The sequence below is a fragment of the Ambystoma mexicanum genome, chromosome 5q (genome assembly GCF_040938575.1).
Source record: "Ambystoma mexicanum isolate Mex_15411 chromosome 5q, UKY_AmexF1_1, whole genome shotgun sequence".
In the NCBI taxonomy this organism is placed as follows: Eukaryota; Metazoa; Chordata; class Amphibia; order Caudata; family Ambystomatidae; genus Ambystoma; species Ambystoma mexicanum.
This window is the reverse complement of record NC_090933.1, coordinates 36,860,328-36,877,613: the sequence shown is the minus strand read 5'-3', so window position 1 is coordinate 36,877,613 and position 17,286 is coordinate 36,860,328. Positions and strand designations below refer to the sequence as shown.

The window sequence follows — 17,286 nt, the reverse complement described above, 5'->3', positions numbered from 1 at the left end:
CCCATGCACAAAGCATCTCTTAAAGACCTCACTCTGAAGACTGCTTTTCTAATAGCTATCACCTCCATCAGGAGAGTAAGTGAACTACAGGCTCTTTCTGTCCTAGACCCCTTTGTTACAGTTCACAAAGATAAAGTGGTTCTACGCACTCACCCAAGGTTTGCGCCAAAATTCATCTCTAAATTCCATGTAAACCATTCTATAGAACTACCAGCGTTCTTTCAAAATCCTTCCAATTTGGGAGAGAGGACTCTGCACACACTAGATGTCCGCAGAGCGGTCATGTTCTACATGGAAAGAACCAGACCACTGAGGAAGACTAATCCGTTCTTCGTCTCGGTGGCAGCAGGAAGAGAAGGGGATGCAGTTTCAAAGTCCACTATTTCTAGATGGATTGTTCAATGCATCACTCTCTGCTATACTCTTGCTAAGAGAGAACTTCCCTTTAGGCCAAGAGCACATTCTACTCGAGGCACGGGGGCGTCCATAGCATTCATTGCAAATGTTCCCCTTGAGTCCATCTGCAAAGCGGCTACCTGGAGTTCTGTGCACACCTTTACAAAACACTACTGTCTAGATGCACACTCTAGATCTGACTCCCAGGTGGGACAGGCAGTATTAAGACATCTTTTCTCTACTGTTCCTTCTCATAACCCACCGCCAACTCCGGGTACTGCTCGCTAGTCTATGCACAGCATGTGATTCTAAGCAGATTAACAAACATCAGAAGACAATGCATTACTTACCGTAAAAGCATTTCTGATGGTTGTATCTGCTTAGATTCACATGCGCCCACCCTTCCTCCCCACTTGGATGGAAGGAACATAGGCATCTTTCTATAATTCTCTCTTCTGTACTCACTCACGTGTAGAAGGCTCCCTCAGGGCAGAAAAATACAAACAGAGGGACCTCGACGCGTGAGGGATTGTGGGTACTACACACGTCACTATAGGGATAGTGTTACAGACACGCCTTGTCGACGTCCCCCTTTTCGACTACGAAAAACAAAATGCAATACTCCGCAGTGACCACTGGATGTCGGACCTATGCACAGCATGTGAATCTAAGCAGATACAACCATCAGAAATGCTTTTACGGTAAGTAATGCATTGTCTTGTTGTCTAATTGCAGCAAGCGCTAATGCTTGTCTTTTTCCCCATAGGGGCCGTGGTCCGGAGATGCCAGGAAGCGGCAGGACCCGAAATGCAGTGGGAATAATCCAACAGGTACGACTTAAAAGGAAACTGAGCTTTCCTTATTCCTTTTCTCCCTCTCACCTTTGTTCTTGTCTTTTTTCCTCTAGGCGCCGGGGCGTAGCTGAATCCGGAAGATCGCTGCTGAAGATGGAAGCGCCTTGCAAAGGTGAGTAAAATGCAGCGCTGCAGCGATCGAAACGAAATGCCTTTAAAATGATGTCTTCCTTTTCGGGGCCGTTGGAGAAATGACTCCGGGATGCAGATTTAGCAGGTAAGGGCTTTTCTTCTCCTATTCTCTTCCTTTCTCCCCTTGCAGGTGTTCCAGGGTGCTGGCAGGCGTGGCTGAAGTCAGGATGCAGGAGCTGACACGGTGAGCGTCCAGCTGCTAGGTGCAGAACAACGCGAAGCATGTGTGGCTGTTCGGGTGGGGTTTAAATAGCCTTGGAAGAAGTTCCTGGTATGTATCCTTCCCCGACCACACCCGGGTGGTGAAGTAGTCCTACAGGTTAAGTAGTCCCATTCAGGCCTCAAGAGGGCCTGGATGAAGCAGCAAGGTCTGCATCAGGTAAGTGTGCACCCAAGCACTTAAACACATATCCTCTTCTATGAGCCTGGCGCCTAAAGCGCCAGGACTGGGGTCCGCTATGAGCCTGGCGCCTAAGGCGCCAGGACTGAGTCCAAAGGGCCCCGACTTGGGCCTGCTGAGACTTCCCTGGGGAAAATGATGTCTGCCTCTGGGGTTGCTGGGCCCGGCCTGGCTCCTTAGAGGTAGGCATCATGACACTTCCTCAACCCGAGGTAGAGCAGCCCGAAGAGGGGGTGTTGGCAAAAGTAGTCGCCCTAGGACCCCCCTCCAAAATGGGGATCCTGATGCAGGACGTAGTCGCCTTGGCCAAGAAGGGGTGGCTCAAGCCACACTCGGCCCAGCCTATCAACTGGCACCTGCTTGCCAAGTATAGGAAGTTGGAGGGAGAAACTCTTGCTCTCGGCATATCCTCAACTGCACTCTTCCGTGACTGCTGCGGCGTCACTCTATTCTAAGCCTCAGTCATCCTTGGCCACCTCGTCATCAGCACTGCTAGGCAAGGAGATCTTGGAGGCGTACAGGAAAAAGCTGTACTCCAATGCCCCCTTGCACCTGCGTGAAGCCAATGCCATGCTGGCAGCCGTTAACCAAAGGCTATGGTGAGCCATTGCCGACTTCCTCCCGGAACTTCCAGCACACAGCCAGGCTCGCTTCAAGGCAGGATTAGGAGAAGCCAGACTGGTAGCGCAGGACATCATGGAGTCCATGGTGACCCATATCGATACTTCTGGCAGGGCCATCTACATCGCCGTGGACATAAGGATGGCCTGGCTCCGGGCTACTAAGTTTAACCCTGATGTCCACAAACGCATATTGGACCTTCCATTCGAGGGTAGGGATTTCTTCCACCCCACCACGGATGAAGAATTGGATAAAAAGAACAGCTTGCAAACCGCGAAGTCTTTATCTCTTCTTACGAAGGCCATGCCCAAGGTGTACACCCAGTCGCATCAACGCTCAGACAGGGTGCGGACGTCTGGAGGGTTCCGAGGCTTCTAAGAATGGAGGTCCAGACAGCCTGACCGTTCCCCGAATCGGCACCGGAGGAAACCACAAAGGGGGGGAGGGGCAAGGGCTTTTTCCAATCCCCCCTCCTCCGCAACAGCCTCAGAGGGAAAGAAGGCATGACACGCCCCTTCGGGCCCACGTGTCTCCAGTGGGGGGGGCAGGCTTGCCTTCCACATGCAATTTTGGCGCTAAAACATTTCGGACCCCTGGATCCTCTGTAGTATCCACGGGGTACCGCCTACCGGTCACTTCCTTCCTCCGTCCCTCCCTCATCCCCTCCCCTACTCTCCCACAGATTGGGACAGCAACTCTATCAGCAGAGATCTGGTCGCTAGTCGAGAGCCAGGCATTGGAAGAAGTCCCTCCCTCTCTCCCAACGAGGCTTGGGTTAAGAACAACCAGGCTGGCTTGAGAGTTGTGTTGGACCTTTCCACCTTCAACGTCTCCCTTCCTCTACAGACATTCAAGATGGTTACGCGAGCACTCATTGCGGAGACACTGAACAGGGGAGACTGGATGTGCTCCCTTGATATAAAGGACCTGTATCTACACATCCCTATTTGGCAGCCACATCGGGTACTTTCTATGCTTCAGGATCATGGGCTGCCATTTCCAATACAAGGTGCTACCAGTCGGCCTCAATTCAGCCCCCAGGGTATTTAACAGGTTGATGAACGCGGTAGCAGCCCTCCTCAGGGCCCAGGGCCACCACGTCTACCCATCCCCTCCCTCAGGTTATGGTCATGAAAGATGCCTCCCTAGAGGGCTGGGGTGCCACGCTGGACAATGAGCGTCCATCGAAAATGGACCCGGCAGGAGCAGGAGTCCCACATCAACTGGCTAGAGTTGAAGGCCATATGGCTGGCCTTCAAGGCCTTCCTCCCTCTCATAGAGGGCAAGACAGTACTTATCCAGACAGACAACTCCACCAGCATGTACTTTGTCAACAAGCATGGGGGTACCAGGTCCCCGCCACTATGCAGCCTTGCGGTCAGCATGTGGGAATGGGCTCTGGAAAACAGCATCTACCTCACCGCCGTCCACCTCCCGGGGAGTCCAACCTGGAGGTGGACATTTATGAGTGGCAGTTGAACGACCTAGTATTGAAAAAGATCTTGCTCAGGTGGGCTCATCCCCAAGTGGGCCCGTTTGCCTCTCAGGACAACAGGAAATGGCAGCAGTTTGCCTCCGGGCAGGGCTCTGGCTCCAGCTCCAGCTCCCTGGGCGATGCATGTCTGCATACGCCTAGGGGGGTTCACAGGGTGATCTGCAGGATAAAGCAATCTTGTCCCCTCAGCATCATTCTGGTAGCTCCCTGCTGGCCGGCGAGACTGTGCTTCTCCGAGCTGCTCAACCTATCAGACAGGCCTCCCATTCACCTACCGCTGGGCCAAGCTCCACTGCTGACTCAGCAGGGGCCAAGGTACTCCACCCCACTCCTCACACGATCCCTCGCAGTATGGTTACTGAGCAGGTCACTCTGAAACACTTGAACCTATCTCAGGCTAACCTGGAGATCATCCAGGGCGCCAGAAGCAAAGCTACCAGATGCCAATATAGGAGCAAATGGTATAGATTCTGGCATTGGGTCAATTCTAAACCGATTGAACCCCTGAGGGGCTCACTGGACAATGTGCTCTCCTTCTCGGCACACCTCGCCCACTCTGTAGTACAGGTGGACATATGCCGCATCTATCTGGCGGCCATAGGGGCCTACAGGAATTCAGAGGAGGGTCTTTTCTCTGCTAACCCAGTGGTCAAGCGGCATCTGGCGGGCCTCCAGACTCTACCCACCTATAAGGAAGCCACACCCGGTGTGGACCTCAATGAAGTGTTGGGTGCATTGGTGCACAAGCCATTCGAACTAATGGCATCCATGGACATCAGTCTGGTCACCCTAAAGACAGCGCTGCTCGTAGGTCTCACCTCTGCTCACAGAGTCAGCAAAATACAGGCTCCGGTGGCATCGGAGCCCTACACCACTTTACACAAGGATAAGGTGGTCCTCCGGGCGCATCCGGCGTCCGTACCCAAGGTGCCCTCCTCCTTCCACCTAAACGCGGAGATAGTCTTAGCCACCTTCTTCGCCGACCCCAAGGATTAGCTTCAGAGGGTTTTGCACCATCTGGATGTCAGATGCGCTCTGAAATACTATTTGGACAGAATCAAGGAATGCCGAAAGTCGGATGCCCTCTTTGTCACCTTTGGTGGTTTACGGCCCGGTTATCAAGCTTCCAAGGCCTCCATAGCAAGGTGGATGGTCGCGGCCATCACAGAGGCCTATGCGGGTCAGCACAGGCCAGCTTTGGCTAATTTGCATGCCCATGCAGTCGGAGCCAAAGCCACGGCCATTGCATTCCAAAGGCACGTACCTTGGCAAGTCATCAGCACAGCAGCCACCTGGGCCACCCCTTCTGCTTTCTGCACGCACTGTCTGGACGTTGCCTGTAGGTCAGACGCAGCATTCGGGCGGGCTCTTCTAAGAAACCTGTTTGCGTAAGGAGGGTCTCCTCTCCACCCTGGGGCTACATTCAGTTGTAATCGCCCATACGGTGTGGAGGAAAGGGAACAGGACGTAAGAGTAATTAATAGTTACTCACTGTAGTGACTAACATACTCTTAATCCATAGTACCCTTTTCTCCATAAGTCCCTCCATCCTCCCCCTGATAGTACTGGTGTCATTGTGCAATGTTGTATATTTTCGACGTGTCGATGGGGGACTGAGGAGTGGCACCGGTGGGCGGAGTCAGGCGAGCGCATGCTGCCAGTGCTGTGCCCCAGCGTGCCTCTAAAAGGGGAAGATTATTTTTCTGGTGAAAAAGGTTCCGTCTTCGGTCCCTCGCGAGGGTCGCCCATATAGTATGGAGGAAATGGGACTATGGACTAAGAGTATGTTAGTCACTACAGTAAGTAACTATTAATTTCTCGGCACCTTCATCAAACCCTGGAAGTAAGCGTCATCAGAAGTGTCCCTGGGCCAACCTGTGGGCTGACCAGCTTGCGCAGGACCTTTGCTCTGACATCCCCTCCATTTCGAGGAGCCTTAGAAACTTGGTACATCGCAAGCTCTGTGTTCACGGCACTCACACCGAATTTCATACACCGGAGTACACGCGGTTACTGTGTTGCCCAGCCATGGTGACAAACTTTGCAGGTGCCTTTCTGTGCCCTGCAGCCTGCTACAGTGAAACTGGCCTGATCCATCCACTAGGAGCAGAGAAATTACCACTGTCCCTCCAGGGAATTAATGCTGTAACTTCGCAGCTGAATGCTGCAGAGCTGTACAATTGCTGCATTTGAACCGGCATATGAAGTGAACTCGACTGCCGAAGTTTGGTCCGGAGTGCGCTTGGGTTGGTGAGTGCTAGCACCCCTTACCGGTGGCCCCTAGCGCATCCATCAATTTTTATGCCCAAGTGTCCCCTGGGGGCCACTCAACTTTCCACAGGTAGCCTGAGCTACCGTCCCATTCCCAACTCCTGGAACCTGTTTTACCCTCTTGGGGAGACCCTCCACAAATAGTGGCAACTTATTCTGCATCACCTCACCCACCTTCCTGAGCTGCTGCAGACCCTACAAGAGACCCCGTTTTCGCCCCTTCTGCACTACGGCGTGTGTTGAGCAAGATTTATGCAGTACCCTTTGGGTGCACTACAACAACCCTGACCACCTGGCAGTAGCAGTTCTACTTCCTTTTGTTTTTGCTCCTGGCAATAGCAACCCAAACTTTGGTATAAGTCTGTACTACACAGGTTGGTAGCGTGATTGAGCAGCCAGGCTTATCTCAAGAGGGGTCAATGTGAGCTGTAGAGGTGTTGCACAGAGATTCACAGTGACAAGTATTCAAATAAACTCTTACACACAAGGTTTCTTGAATAAACAATGATTAATTTATCTATCCATCAGTAAGCCTTCTTCAGAAGGGAGAAATATAACAGTAACACTCCAATATACTTCACAAAATACACACTCCTAATACGTCTAAATCAGTAAGTACCCTTTTGGGATGGCCCACAGACACAACCTACACCCTCGGGTGGCTTCAATAGCTAGGGTGCTGGGGACATTAATCTATCACTGTTGCATTTGGAACTTAGGAATAAGGAAATAAGCCAAAGGAAAAGGTTATTAGAACATAAGAGACCACAAATCTTCTCAAGCAGGCAAATACTCCTGGATCCTTCAATAAGAGTCGTTCAGTGTAACAGGCTAAGCCAAAGTCAATGGGCAAAAGTCTATATGGGCTGAAGCACTTCTTTGCAGGTAAGTAAGAAATATCTTTGCACAATGTTTTAGAAGTCTTTGAAGAGAGAGAAGAATCAATGTAGGGCCACAAGCTGTTAAACTTGTGAAAAGTAGAAGATGCAAGCAACTCTACAGCAAGAGGTAAGTTCTCTTGGACGTTACAGTACCTTTTAGATTTAAGAAAAAGTGGAGCAGACTTCTGTTCCTGTGCAGCTCTGCAGATCTCACTGTTCCTGGTCCTCAGACGTGGGGACAAGAGGGAGGACTTCTGGGGACTCCTGCACTGCAATGGGACGGTCACTGCTCGCAACCGGCAAACTTCAAACAAGTGGCTGTTCGGTGTTTCAGCTCCTTGCGTCTACCGCAAATAGCGACACTGTGGTTCCTGGCTGTCAATATGGGCTTTCCTTGCTTCTGGCGTCCTGCACTCTATTGAGGGGGGCTCGGGCTCGGTCAGTCGTGGGAGTCCGGAGGATCTTCCTGGAGCTCTTGGCCAGCTTAAAAGCAACACACACAAACTGGTGTTCCCCTCCCTGGCTATTCGGTTTCCAGCAGCAACTCTGTGGAAATTTAACCAGCTCTGAGAGAATGTCCTGGTGGCTTACTTTGGAGTTGATTGATCCCACCAACTCAAAGGGAGAAGTCGTCCCTGCAGGGGCTTCTGTCGATATGAATTTGGAGTTTCAGCACAGCAGCAGGGCTTCACCGGGCAAACAAACGGTCCAGGAGTTGCAGCAGGCATCCTAATAAAGTTCTTCAGTTACTTCGTCCAGTGGTCGGCTCTGCCTCCCAAGCCAAAAGTCTCAACTTTTATGTACCTTGCTCCCATTAATTCCAGCCTAGCTGTCAGTCACCCAGCAGGGTGGTTGTCCTTGCCGGACAGTCAGCTGGCCAATCACCACAGAGTGCATTGGATCTCCTGGAAGACTAAGCACAGGGAGTTTTGGGCACTTATTTCACTTCCTGCCCCCGCCAGACACCCTGGAGCCAAAAGTGGGTTTCACTCGTGAAGCCTGCTAAAGAGAAAATGAACAAAGGGACCAGAACTGGTTTGGCGCACAGAGTAAATCTCAAGAAGGACCTTTCCACAAACAAATGGCAAAGGAAATCTGCCATTTTGACAAAAATGGCAACCATGGGTGCTTTACCGTGGCTGTGAACGCAGCCCAGGGTAAAATCCCATAATGGTAGTAAAATGTAAACCACTGCCACCAGCCACTCAGTGAGAAAAGAGTAACATAAAAATGTTACATGAGAAGCTAGACAAAGGGGATACCAAGTAACCCCTCCAGCACCCTATTGTAAAATGGTGTGTGCTGGGTCTAGAATGTTCCAAATCTAAGTAAAGACAATTTCACTTTACTGCTCTGGGAAACAGTTTATCCCAGAGAAGATATTTAAACCTTTTGGAAATCTGGAAGACTTCCCTATGCCACTGCACTGAAGGTGCTGTGTAACACAATATAAAAGATGCCTTTGGAGTTTTTCAGACTCCACAACCAAAAGAATACAGACTTTAAAATCACATTAAAATACATGAGACTAGGGAAAAGGCGTTTCACTCTCCCCAAATCAAGTCCTCACAATCCAGCAAAGTTGCTGGGGGTCTCTAAGGTAGAGGGAATTAGCAAATTTCTGAGAATTCTCCCCAATGGCGTGCACCAGCATTTGAAAGTACATTTGAGCACTAGGCTCCACTCTTTCAGTTAGGATTTGATTACTGCAGAATTTACTGAAGAATATTTGTATTGCTTGCTCCCTTTCAGGTTTTGGACCCATTCTTAGCATTAACCTTTTAGGCCCTTTGGCATTGTATATATGTATTGTAGTAGGATTGTGTTGGTTTAAAGGTATTACTGTTAATAATTGATGTGTTGAAACTCAAAGGCCTTGAATAAATGTACATGTTTATATATTCACCTGACGGAGTGATTTTTAGTGTCCTTTACTGTGTGTGCTCATTGTGGTCCTTGTCACGCTCACCCCTCCTGAGACCTAGTCTTGACCTCTGCCAATGTTACCTTATTGGTCTGGCTTGTCCAAAAGGTTACCCTGTTCCATGAAACTAGGTTGGCCTTCTGAACCTCTGCCCACCAGGTCAGACTTCAGAAATCCATCTTAACATTCACCAGTGGGGGGCAGACCCACTCAGCATCGGCAAGAATGGCGAGACATTACTTCAGATGCTTGGGCTTTGGAAAACATAGTCAACGGGTATTGCCCTCCTTTTATACGAAGACCTCAGAACAATCCTCCGGGGAACCACTCTTTGAGGATTCAGGATCCGCTCATTGTGCAGGAGATTTTGACCCTGCTAGAGAAAGGTGCTATAGAACCAGTAGCTGTAGCAGAGAGGAACAAGGGATGGTACTCCCCCATATTCCTTGTTTCCCAAAAAGGATGGAGGACTGCGACCCATCTTGGACTTGAGCTACTTGAACAAGTTCCTCCGGAAGGACAAGTTCAAGATGGACACACTTTCTCCGAGCCTTCAGGCCCTCCAATTCCAGGATTGGTTGATGTCATTGGACCTTCAGGATGCTTATTTTCATGTGCCAATCCATCTCAAGCACAGAAAATACCTGAGGTTCCTGGTTGGTGGTTATCATTTTTAGTTTTGAGTTCTGCCATTCGGGCTGACCTCCGCCTGAGGGTTTTCCCCAAACTGATCGCAGTAGTGGCAGCGAGCCTCAGGAGAGGGGGATTCATGTCTACCCCTACCTGGTTGATTGGCTGATCAAGGTGCGTGCTCCCAAACAAGCTCCGGATCATCTCAGGCACCTGCCACTCTCTTCACAGACTTACCTTTTGTCTGGAGCTTGCTTGTTCTCATTTGAGACTTGCTGTAGCTGCCTTTTGTAGAGTTGGTACCAACTCTACCCTTCACAAGCCTTACAGCTTGTGGCCCAACAAGTGATTCTTATAACTACAAATTCTCTAATAACATTGTGCAAGTCTTTTGGACTATCTAAACGAAGTGCCTCAGCTCCCTAGTCATTGTTCAAATTAAGTAATGGCTCCCTGCAAACTCTTCTAACCCATTGACTTTGGTTCTAACTGTCCCTCATAGGTGGTACATACCTTTGATTTGTATTGCTGGGAAAGATCTAATCTAGTCTTCATTGGGAGATTGAAAAGTATTCACATGCTCTGAGATCCTGTTAACCCTCCCCCAACCCTTTCCACTACCTCAGTATTGCATTAAGTACAAAAAGTGATATATCAATGCCAAACATTGTCTAATTGTAGTTACTTCGGGGGTGTAGGAAGTGTGTGTGAGGCATCAAAACAGGGTATCAACTTGCTTATCTGAAGTCTGAGGAAGTGTTTTTATTGTTGCATATTTCCCTTTTTTAAAGAAGGCTTATTTAAAACAGACAGTTAAATGAATAATTATTTTACTAGAAACCCTTCAGAGTAAGTGTCATTTGTTTACTTGTATTTGTCGATTTCATTGTAACAGCTCCTCAGCTCGCATTTAACCCCTTTTGAGATGAGTCTGGCTGCTCAGTCACTCTACCAACTTGTGTAGTGCAGATGTATACCAAAATACGGGTTATCAATACCAAGAGGACAAGGCTGATGTAGTCTCCCACAGGGGCACTGCATCCGATCTTGCCTAACAGCACATAGGTGGTAACTTGTTTTAGACTGTTATTGCTGGGAAAGGCTTGTCTAGACTTCATTGGAAGATTTAAGTATACTCGCATGTCCTGAGAACCACCTGTTTCACCTTTTTCTTTCCTTTAACCTTTCTTTTCTGCAACCTCAATCTGCAAAGTTTAACTAGTGATATATAAATGCCATTGCTGTCCTTGTGAATGAAGTCAGCTCCGGGTGTAGGAAGTGTGTAAAAAGCATATCTAAAGATTATCTACTAACTTGTGCTGATTCTGGAAAAGTATTTAAAAGTATATTTGATTGTTACATAGCTTGCTCTTTTTAAAGAATGCTTATGTAACATTTGTTGATAAATAACTATTTACAACTGAAACCTTGAGTGTAAGTGTTACTTGCATTTGCGAATGTCATTGCTACAGCTTACATTTACCCCTCTTGAGATAGGCCTGGCTGCTCAGTCACACTACCAACTTGTGTAGCACTGACCTATACCAAAAGGTGGGTTATCTAATTCCAAGCAGATGAGTGTTGTGTAGTCTGTGTTACTACACCAACTGTTAACTAACAAGTATACCTTTTTGTTTGCATTGTTCATAGGCCGAATATGAACACATTGAGAAGTTGGTAAAGGCCAAGCGTGCTGCTGAGATTCTTCAGAAAATCAAACCCCTTAATAAGGAGGAGGCCAGATCCATGGCACGTGCCAAGGCCTTGAATAAGGCTGCTGAATTAATGAAACCTCGATTTGAAACTCGGGTAAAGGACGAGAGACCCCCGGCTCCAAGAGGACTTTATGAATCTGGTAAGGAGTGTTCCAAATACATAAATTAACTGAACGTGAGTGAACAGTGCCCATTCACACACTAAGTATCATTCACAGAGAGCGGTTGTCTGCTGTTACAAAAGATCTTTCTTTATACAACTACCCTTCCATTGACACTGTTCAGATTGATTTTAAAAAGGATGGGGGCTGCGGGGAGGGAGGTTGAGGCCACCATATTTATGGTAAACGGGGAAGACACTGAACATTTAGTCAAAATACAATCAAGGTAATGTGGTTCAGTAGTGTTAGGGAGGTTTATCATTATGCTTTATACCTTCTCATAGTGAGACCCCACACTTTTTGCTGGACCTTTTTCCTTATATACTGAATGATTGGAGTCTTTTTTTCCACGCATTCCTTCTTATGGGTTCTATCTTTTGGAACTCTGTTCATTGTTATACCTTTACTATGGGGTCTACTTTCCTCCATATCTCTATTAAGACTTTTGTATTAGACTTTTGCAGCATGGTAGGCAAGATTGTATGCAGTACCCTTTGGGTGCACTACAACAACCTTGACCTCTTGGCAATAGGGACCCAACCTATGCTATAAGTCTGAACTACACAGGTTGGTAGTGTTGTCGAGCAGCCCGGCTTATCTCAAGAGGGGCAGTGTGAGCAGTGAGGTTGTGACACAGAGTTTCACCAGAGTTAGTCAAATAAATACGTATACCCAAAGTTTCTTGATAAAACAATTATTACTTTATTTCAGTCAGTTGTATAAGCCTTCTTCAGAATAGAGCAATATGTATAACACTTATAATACACTTCAAAACACGCTCTGTTTTTCTAAATCCGATGATGCCCATTGGGGTGGCACACACACTCCCTACACTCTCAGGTGACTTAAATAGCTAGGATTCTGTGGACATTTATTTATCACTGGTACATTTAGAGCAATACTGAGTTTGGTATAAAAGATAGAATAGAGGAAAAAAACCAAGGCTAACAAATAATAAACAGGTAAGTACTTTTGATACCTTCCAATGCATAGTAAATGAACCCTTTCCCGGGGGAAAGGCAAAAGCACAAAGTCGGGGGTAAAGTGGAGTCTCTCAGGGAGCCTGGACAGCCAATCTTAATTGCACAATGTCTAGGGGAGCTGTAGATCTTCTTTGCAGGTAGGTAAAAAGTATTGCACAAAGTTTATCAATGTTTGTAAAAAAATAGAACACTTGAAGGGCCACAAGCTGGGAGGCTTGTGAGGGGCAAAGCTTTAGCAACTCTGCAAGGTAACCAAGACCTGTCTCAACTGAGAGCAAGTAAGGCTACACAACAAGAGGTAAGTTCTCGTAGACTTTACAGTACCTCTTGTTAGAAGAAATGGTTCCAGCTGGCTTCTGTTCCTGTTCAGCTCTGCCAATCCTGTTGTTCCTGAACCTCAGTTGTGGGGGCAAGAGGGAAGACCTCTGGGGACTCCTGCTCTGCAATCGGAAGGTCAGAAGCAGCAATGGGCAGACTTCAATTCAGTGGTCCTTCTGTGTTTCAGCTCCTTGCATCTGTGACACCAAATAGCAACACTGCGGTCACTTCAGACTTTCCTTTCTTCTGGGGTCCAGCACTCTTTTGAGGTGGCTCAGGCTTGGTCAGTCCTGCATCGGGGAAGTCCGGAGGATCTTCCTAGAGCAGGGGTCCAACTTAAAAGCAACGCACACAATCTGGTGTTCCCCTCTATGGCACTTCGGTTGCAGCAGTGGAAATACAGCCAGCTCCGAGAGGATGTCCAGACGGGCTTACTTTGGAGTTGATTGGTCTCACCAACTCAAAGGGAGAAGTAGTTCTTGCAGGGCCTCTCTAGGCGAGGCAAATTCGGAGCTTTAGCACAGCAGCAGGGCTTCAGCGGGCAGACCAACGCTTCAGGAGTTGCAGCAGGCATCTCTTCCAAGTTCTTCTTCGGATTCCTTCGTCCAGTGGTCGACTCTGCCTTACAAGCCAAAAAGCATTTGCCTTTTATGCATGTTTCTCCAATTCATTCCAGCCTAGCTGTCAATCACACAGCAGGGTGGCAGTCCTTGCCGGACAGCCAGCCGGCCAATCATCTTTGGGTGCATTCCTGTAACCAAGGGGATTAAGCACAGGTAGTTTTGGGCACCTCCCTCACTTCCTGCCCCTGCCAGCCATACTGAAGCCAGAGGCGGTCTTCACTCGTGAATCCTGCCAAAGACAAAATGAACAAAGGATCCAAAACTGGTTTGGCTTACAGAGTGAATCTCAAGGACATTTCTGACAAATGGTGAAAAAAAACCGGGGCCATTTTGACAAAATGGACACCCATGGGTGCCTCACTGCTGCTTCGAATGCATCCCGCAGTAAAAACACACAATGGTAGTAAAACGTAAACCACTGCCACCAGCCATTAACTGTAGAAAGGGTAACATAAAAATGTTACATGAGAAACTAGACAAAGGAGATACGAAGTAACCCCTCCAGCACCCTATGGTAAGATAGTTTATGCTGGGTCTAGAAAGTTACAAAAGGTAAGTAAAGTCAATTTCACCTTACTGCTCTTGGAAACAGTAGTTTCACCAAGAGAAGGTATTTAAACCTTTGGGAAATCTAAGACTTCCCTGTGCCACTGCACTGAAGGTGCTGTGTGGCACAATGTAAAAAAGATGCTACCTATGGAGTTTCAGACTCCAGAGTTAAAAAGAAACAGTGTCTAAATTACAATAAAAATACATGCATCCTACAGGCAGTTGATGACAAAGTTGGTGGAACACATGGGTTGGAGTTAGCCTCCATTACCATATGAACAAGACAACCTTACATTCTTGACAAAGATTCACACTCTGATCCCATCTTGCCATTCCATATGGCCTTGCAGAAAAGGGTGGCCAGGAACTGGGAGACGCTGTAGACCAATCCGGCAGTTGATAAAAAATAAAAAATAAAGTAACTAAGATGTACTGCCCTTCTAGCAGTGACCCCGACTACCTGTTAAAACACCCCACTCCGGAGAGTTTGGTGGTGCAGGCAGCTACTGCAGCATCAAAACGAGCTGCAGACCCTACCATCCCTCCTGATAGGGATGACAAACGCGTAGATGGATGGGCAAAGAAGGTATTCTCTGCAGGGAGCATGGCAGTAAAATCTGCCAACTCCACTTGTGCCCTCACAAAGTTTACGTTCACTCTATGGGACTGCATTTCCATGGCGGCAGGGCATATTCCCGAAAGGGATGAAAGAGACTGCTTCTTATACATTGTTAGAGACGGCAAAGAGCCCTTGTGTGAGTCTCTAAAGTCAGGTTTGGATTCTGCTGATGGCATTAGCAGAGCCATGGCTACCAGCACCGTTATGTGCAGGTTTGAGTGGTTGATAGTCTGGTTTTGCACTGTATGTGCAGTCCAGACTTCTCAACATGCCTTTTGACGAGTCTCACCTTTTTGGCAGCAAGACTGACGAGAGCCTTGAGATGTTGCAGACCTCAAAGGCGGCAGCCAAATCTTTAGGCGCCGCTATTGGGCAACATCAGCCTTTTCATCCCAGTGGGTAACCTTGGAGGGGTAGATTTATTTTTTGCTACTACTCAGTTGGAAGGGAGAGAGGAATGGCCAGTCAAAGGGGCCAGATAAAATGTCCTCGTGGTGGATGAGGAAGAGGTGCAAAGCCAGCTCAAGCAGCATCAGCCGCCTCAAAACCTCTGAGTGCTTGATTCACAGTTCACCAGTGGGGTGGGGGGTGGGGGCAGACTGTCTCAGCATCTAGAAGATTGGCGAGACATTACTTTGGGTGCTTGGGCTCCAGAAACTGTAGCCGTGGTTACTGCCTTCCTTTTTATAAGGAGACCTCCTAACAATCCACTGGGGAACCACCCTTTGAGGATTTCTGGATCTGCTCCTTGGGCAGGAACTTTTAACCCTTCTAGAGAAAGGTTCTATAGAGCTAGTGCCTGTAGCCAAGAGGAACAAGGGGTGGTACTCCCCTTATTTTTTGATACCCAAGAAGGACGGAGGACTGAGACCCATCTTTGACTGGAGATACTTGAACAAGTTCCTCAGGAAGGACAAGTTCAAGATGGTCACACTTATACTGGAGGTTCGCGGTTGGCAGTTCTTATCAATTTTGAGTTCTGCCATTAGGGCTAACCTCCGTCCGAGGGTTTTTACCAAGCTGATGGCGGTGGTGGCAGCAAGTCTCATAAGAGGGGGGGGTTCCACGTCTACCCTTACCTGGACGATTGGCTGATCAGCGCGCGTTCTCCAGACGAAACCCGGGGATTACCTCAGCGTCACCTGCCACTCTCTTCAGACTGGGCTTCTCCCTCAATTACAAGAAGTCCCATATGACACCTTCTCAAAAGCTCCAGTACATTGCAGGTGTATTAGATACATCCTTGGGGAAGAGCTTGCCACCGGAGGTGAGGGCTCAAGACATTGTTCAGATGGTTACCCAGTTTCAGAATGCCCACAGACTACCGCCCTGTGCATTTGTTTTATTTTTATTTTTACATTTTTTTATTTAGTTTAATAATTTTTTCTGTTTTTGTTTTTTGAGGTTGCTCGGCTGCATGGCATCCTGCATTATTCTGCCCGTTTGAGAATGAGATCCCTTCGCTGGTCCCAGTTATCGGGAAAGATGTCAGACCTAATTCAGATTCCAACCAGTGTCTCAGGATTTTCTGTGGTGGGCCTGCGAGGGCAATGTTCTGAAGGGAGAACCTTTTTGGCAATCGTGGCCAGAGTTAACCATAGTGATGGGCGCCTCACAGGGGTTGGGGAGCCCATGCCAACGATCTGACAGTCAGCAGTCGTTGGTCTCCATCAGAGTCCAAACTACATATCATTCTTTTGTAGCTGAGGGCAGTCAGACTAGCACTGAAGGCCTTTCTGCCCTCTTTCCGGGGAAAGAATGTTCTGATAATGACGGACAATACAGTGTCCTTGTGTAGTACCTTGACAAGAGAGGTGTAGGGTCACTACCACTGTGCAGAGGCAATGCAGCTCTGGTACTGGGCAATTCAAGAAGCAATCTCCCTTTCGTCAGTTCACCTAGCTGGAGAGAACACAGTGGCGGATGCTCTGAGCAGGCAGAGCAGTCTCCCATGAGTGGGAACTAACTTAGAAAGTCCTTAAAGAGATCTTCACCCTTTGGGGAACCTTTCAAGTGGATCTATTCGCTACCGGTGTGAACTGGAAGTGCAAACGGTATAGCTACAGGGAATTTCTCCAGCATGGGGTCTGGCATGGATTCACATGCTCATGAATATTCCCCGTCGTCAGGCTGGGAATCCTCGGTAAAGAAAAAACCAGTATCAGTTTCGTTTCTGATCTGTCTTTCGTAGTAATAACCAATCACTGGTCTCTGCGTCATACTGACCACAGCCAATGACTGCCCTCTACCTAAGCACCGCCTCTGGCAGCCATCTTCAGATTTTTACCGCACGTTCATGTGTTGGGATCCTCGTGCTATTGCTCTCGAGCGTTAGTGCTATTTTTTCGCGCTTTTTTCACAAAACTTAGATTCTTTCGGTCAAAAGAGCCTCAAGCTCCACCGATCATACATCCGATCAACGGGGACCCGTGTCGGATTCATCTGTGCCCCTCAAGGGTGAAGATTTCGTCGAGCTACACTTCGGAGGACTCCAGAAGCTTCTCAGGCCCGGTCTCGGACATGGCCCAGGAGAAGGGAAGCTCGACGCCCGGAAAGCTGTTCAGGGCCTGCCCTGGATGCCAGCTGCAGAACGTCTTCAAGGAGGACGAACACTCTTTCTGCCTTTACTGCCTTCATGGGGACAAGACGCACGTGGAGAAGGACTGTGCGTTTTGCGGCAACATGTCGGAACGGACCATGAAGGACCGCCATCA

At 48.3% G+C, this 17,286-nt stretch overlaps 1 protein-coding gene across 2 annotated transcripts in view; it reads left to right on the top strand.

Annotated features, from left to right (window-relative positions):
• LOC138497172 (uncharacterized) overlaps positions 1-17,286 on the top strand; it is a 1,228,614-nt gene that overhangs the window by 576,211 nt on the left and 635,117 nt on the right. For both annotated transcript variants that reach the window (XM_069620463.1, XM_069620462.1), the window contains one exon: positions 11,255-11,459. In XM_069620463.1, coding sequence (XP_069476564.1) covers positions 11,255-11,459 — 205 coding nt within the window. The remainder of the gene's footprint in view (positions 1-11,254; positions 11,460-17,286) is intronic.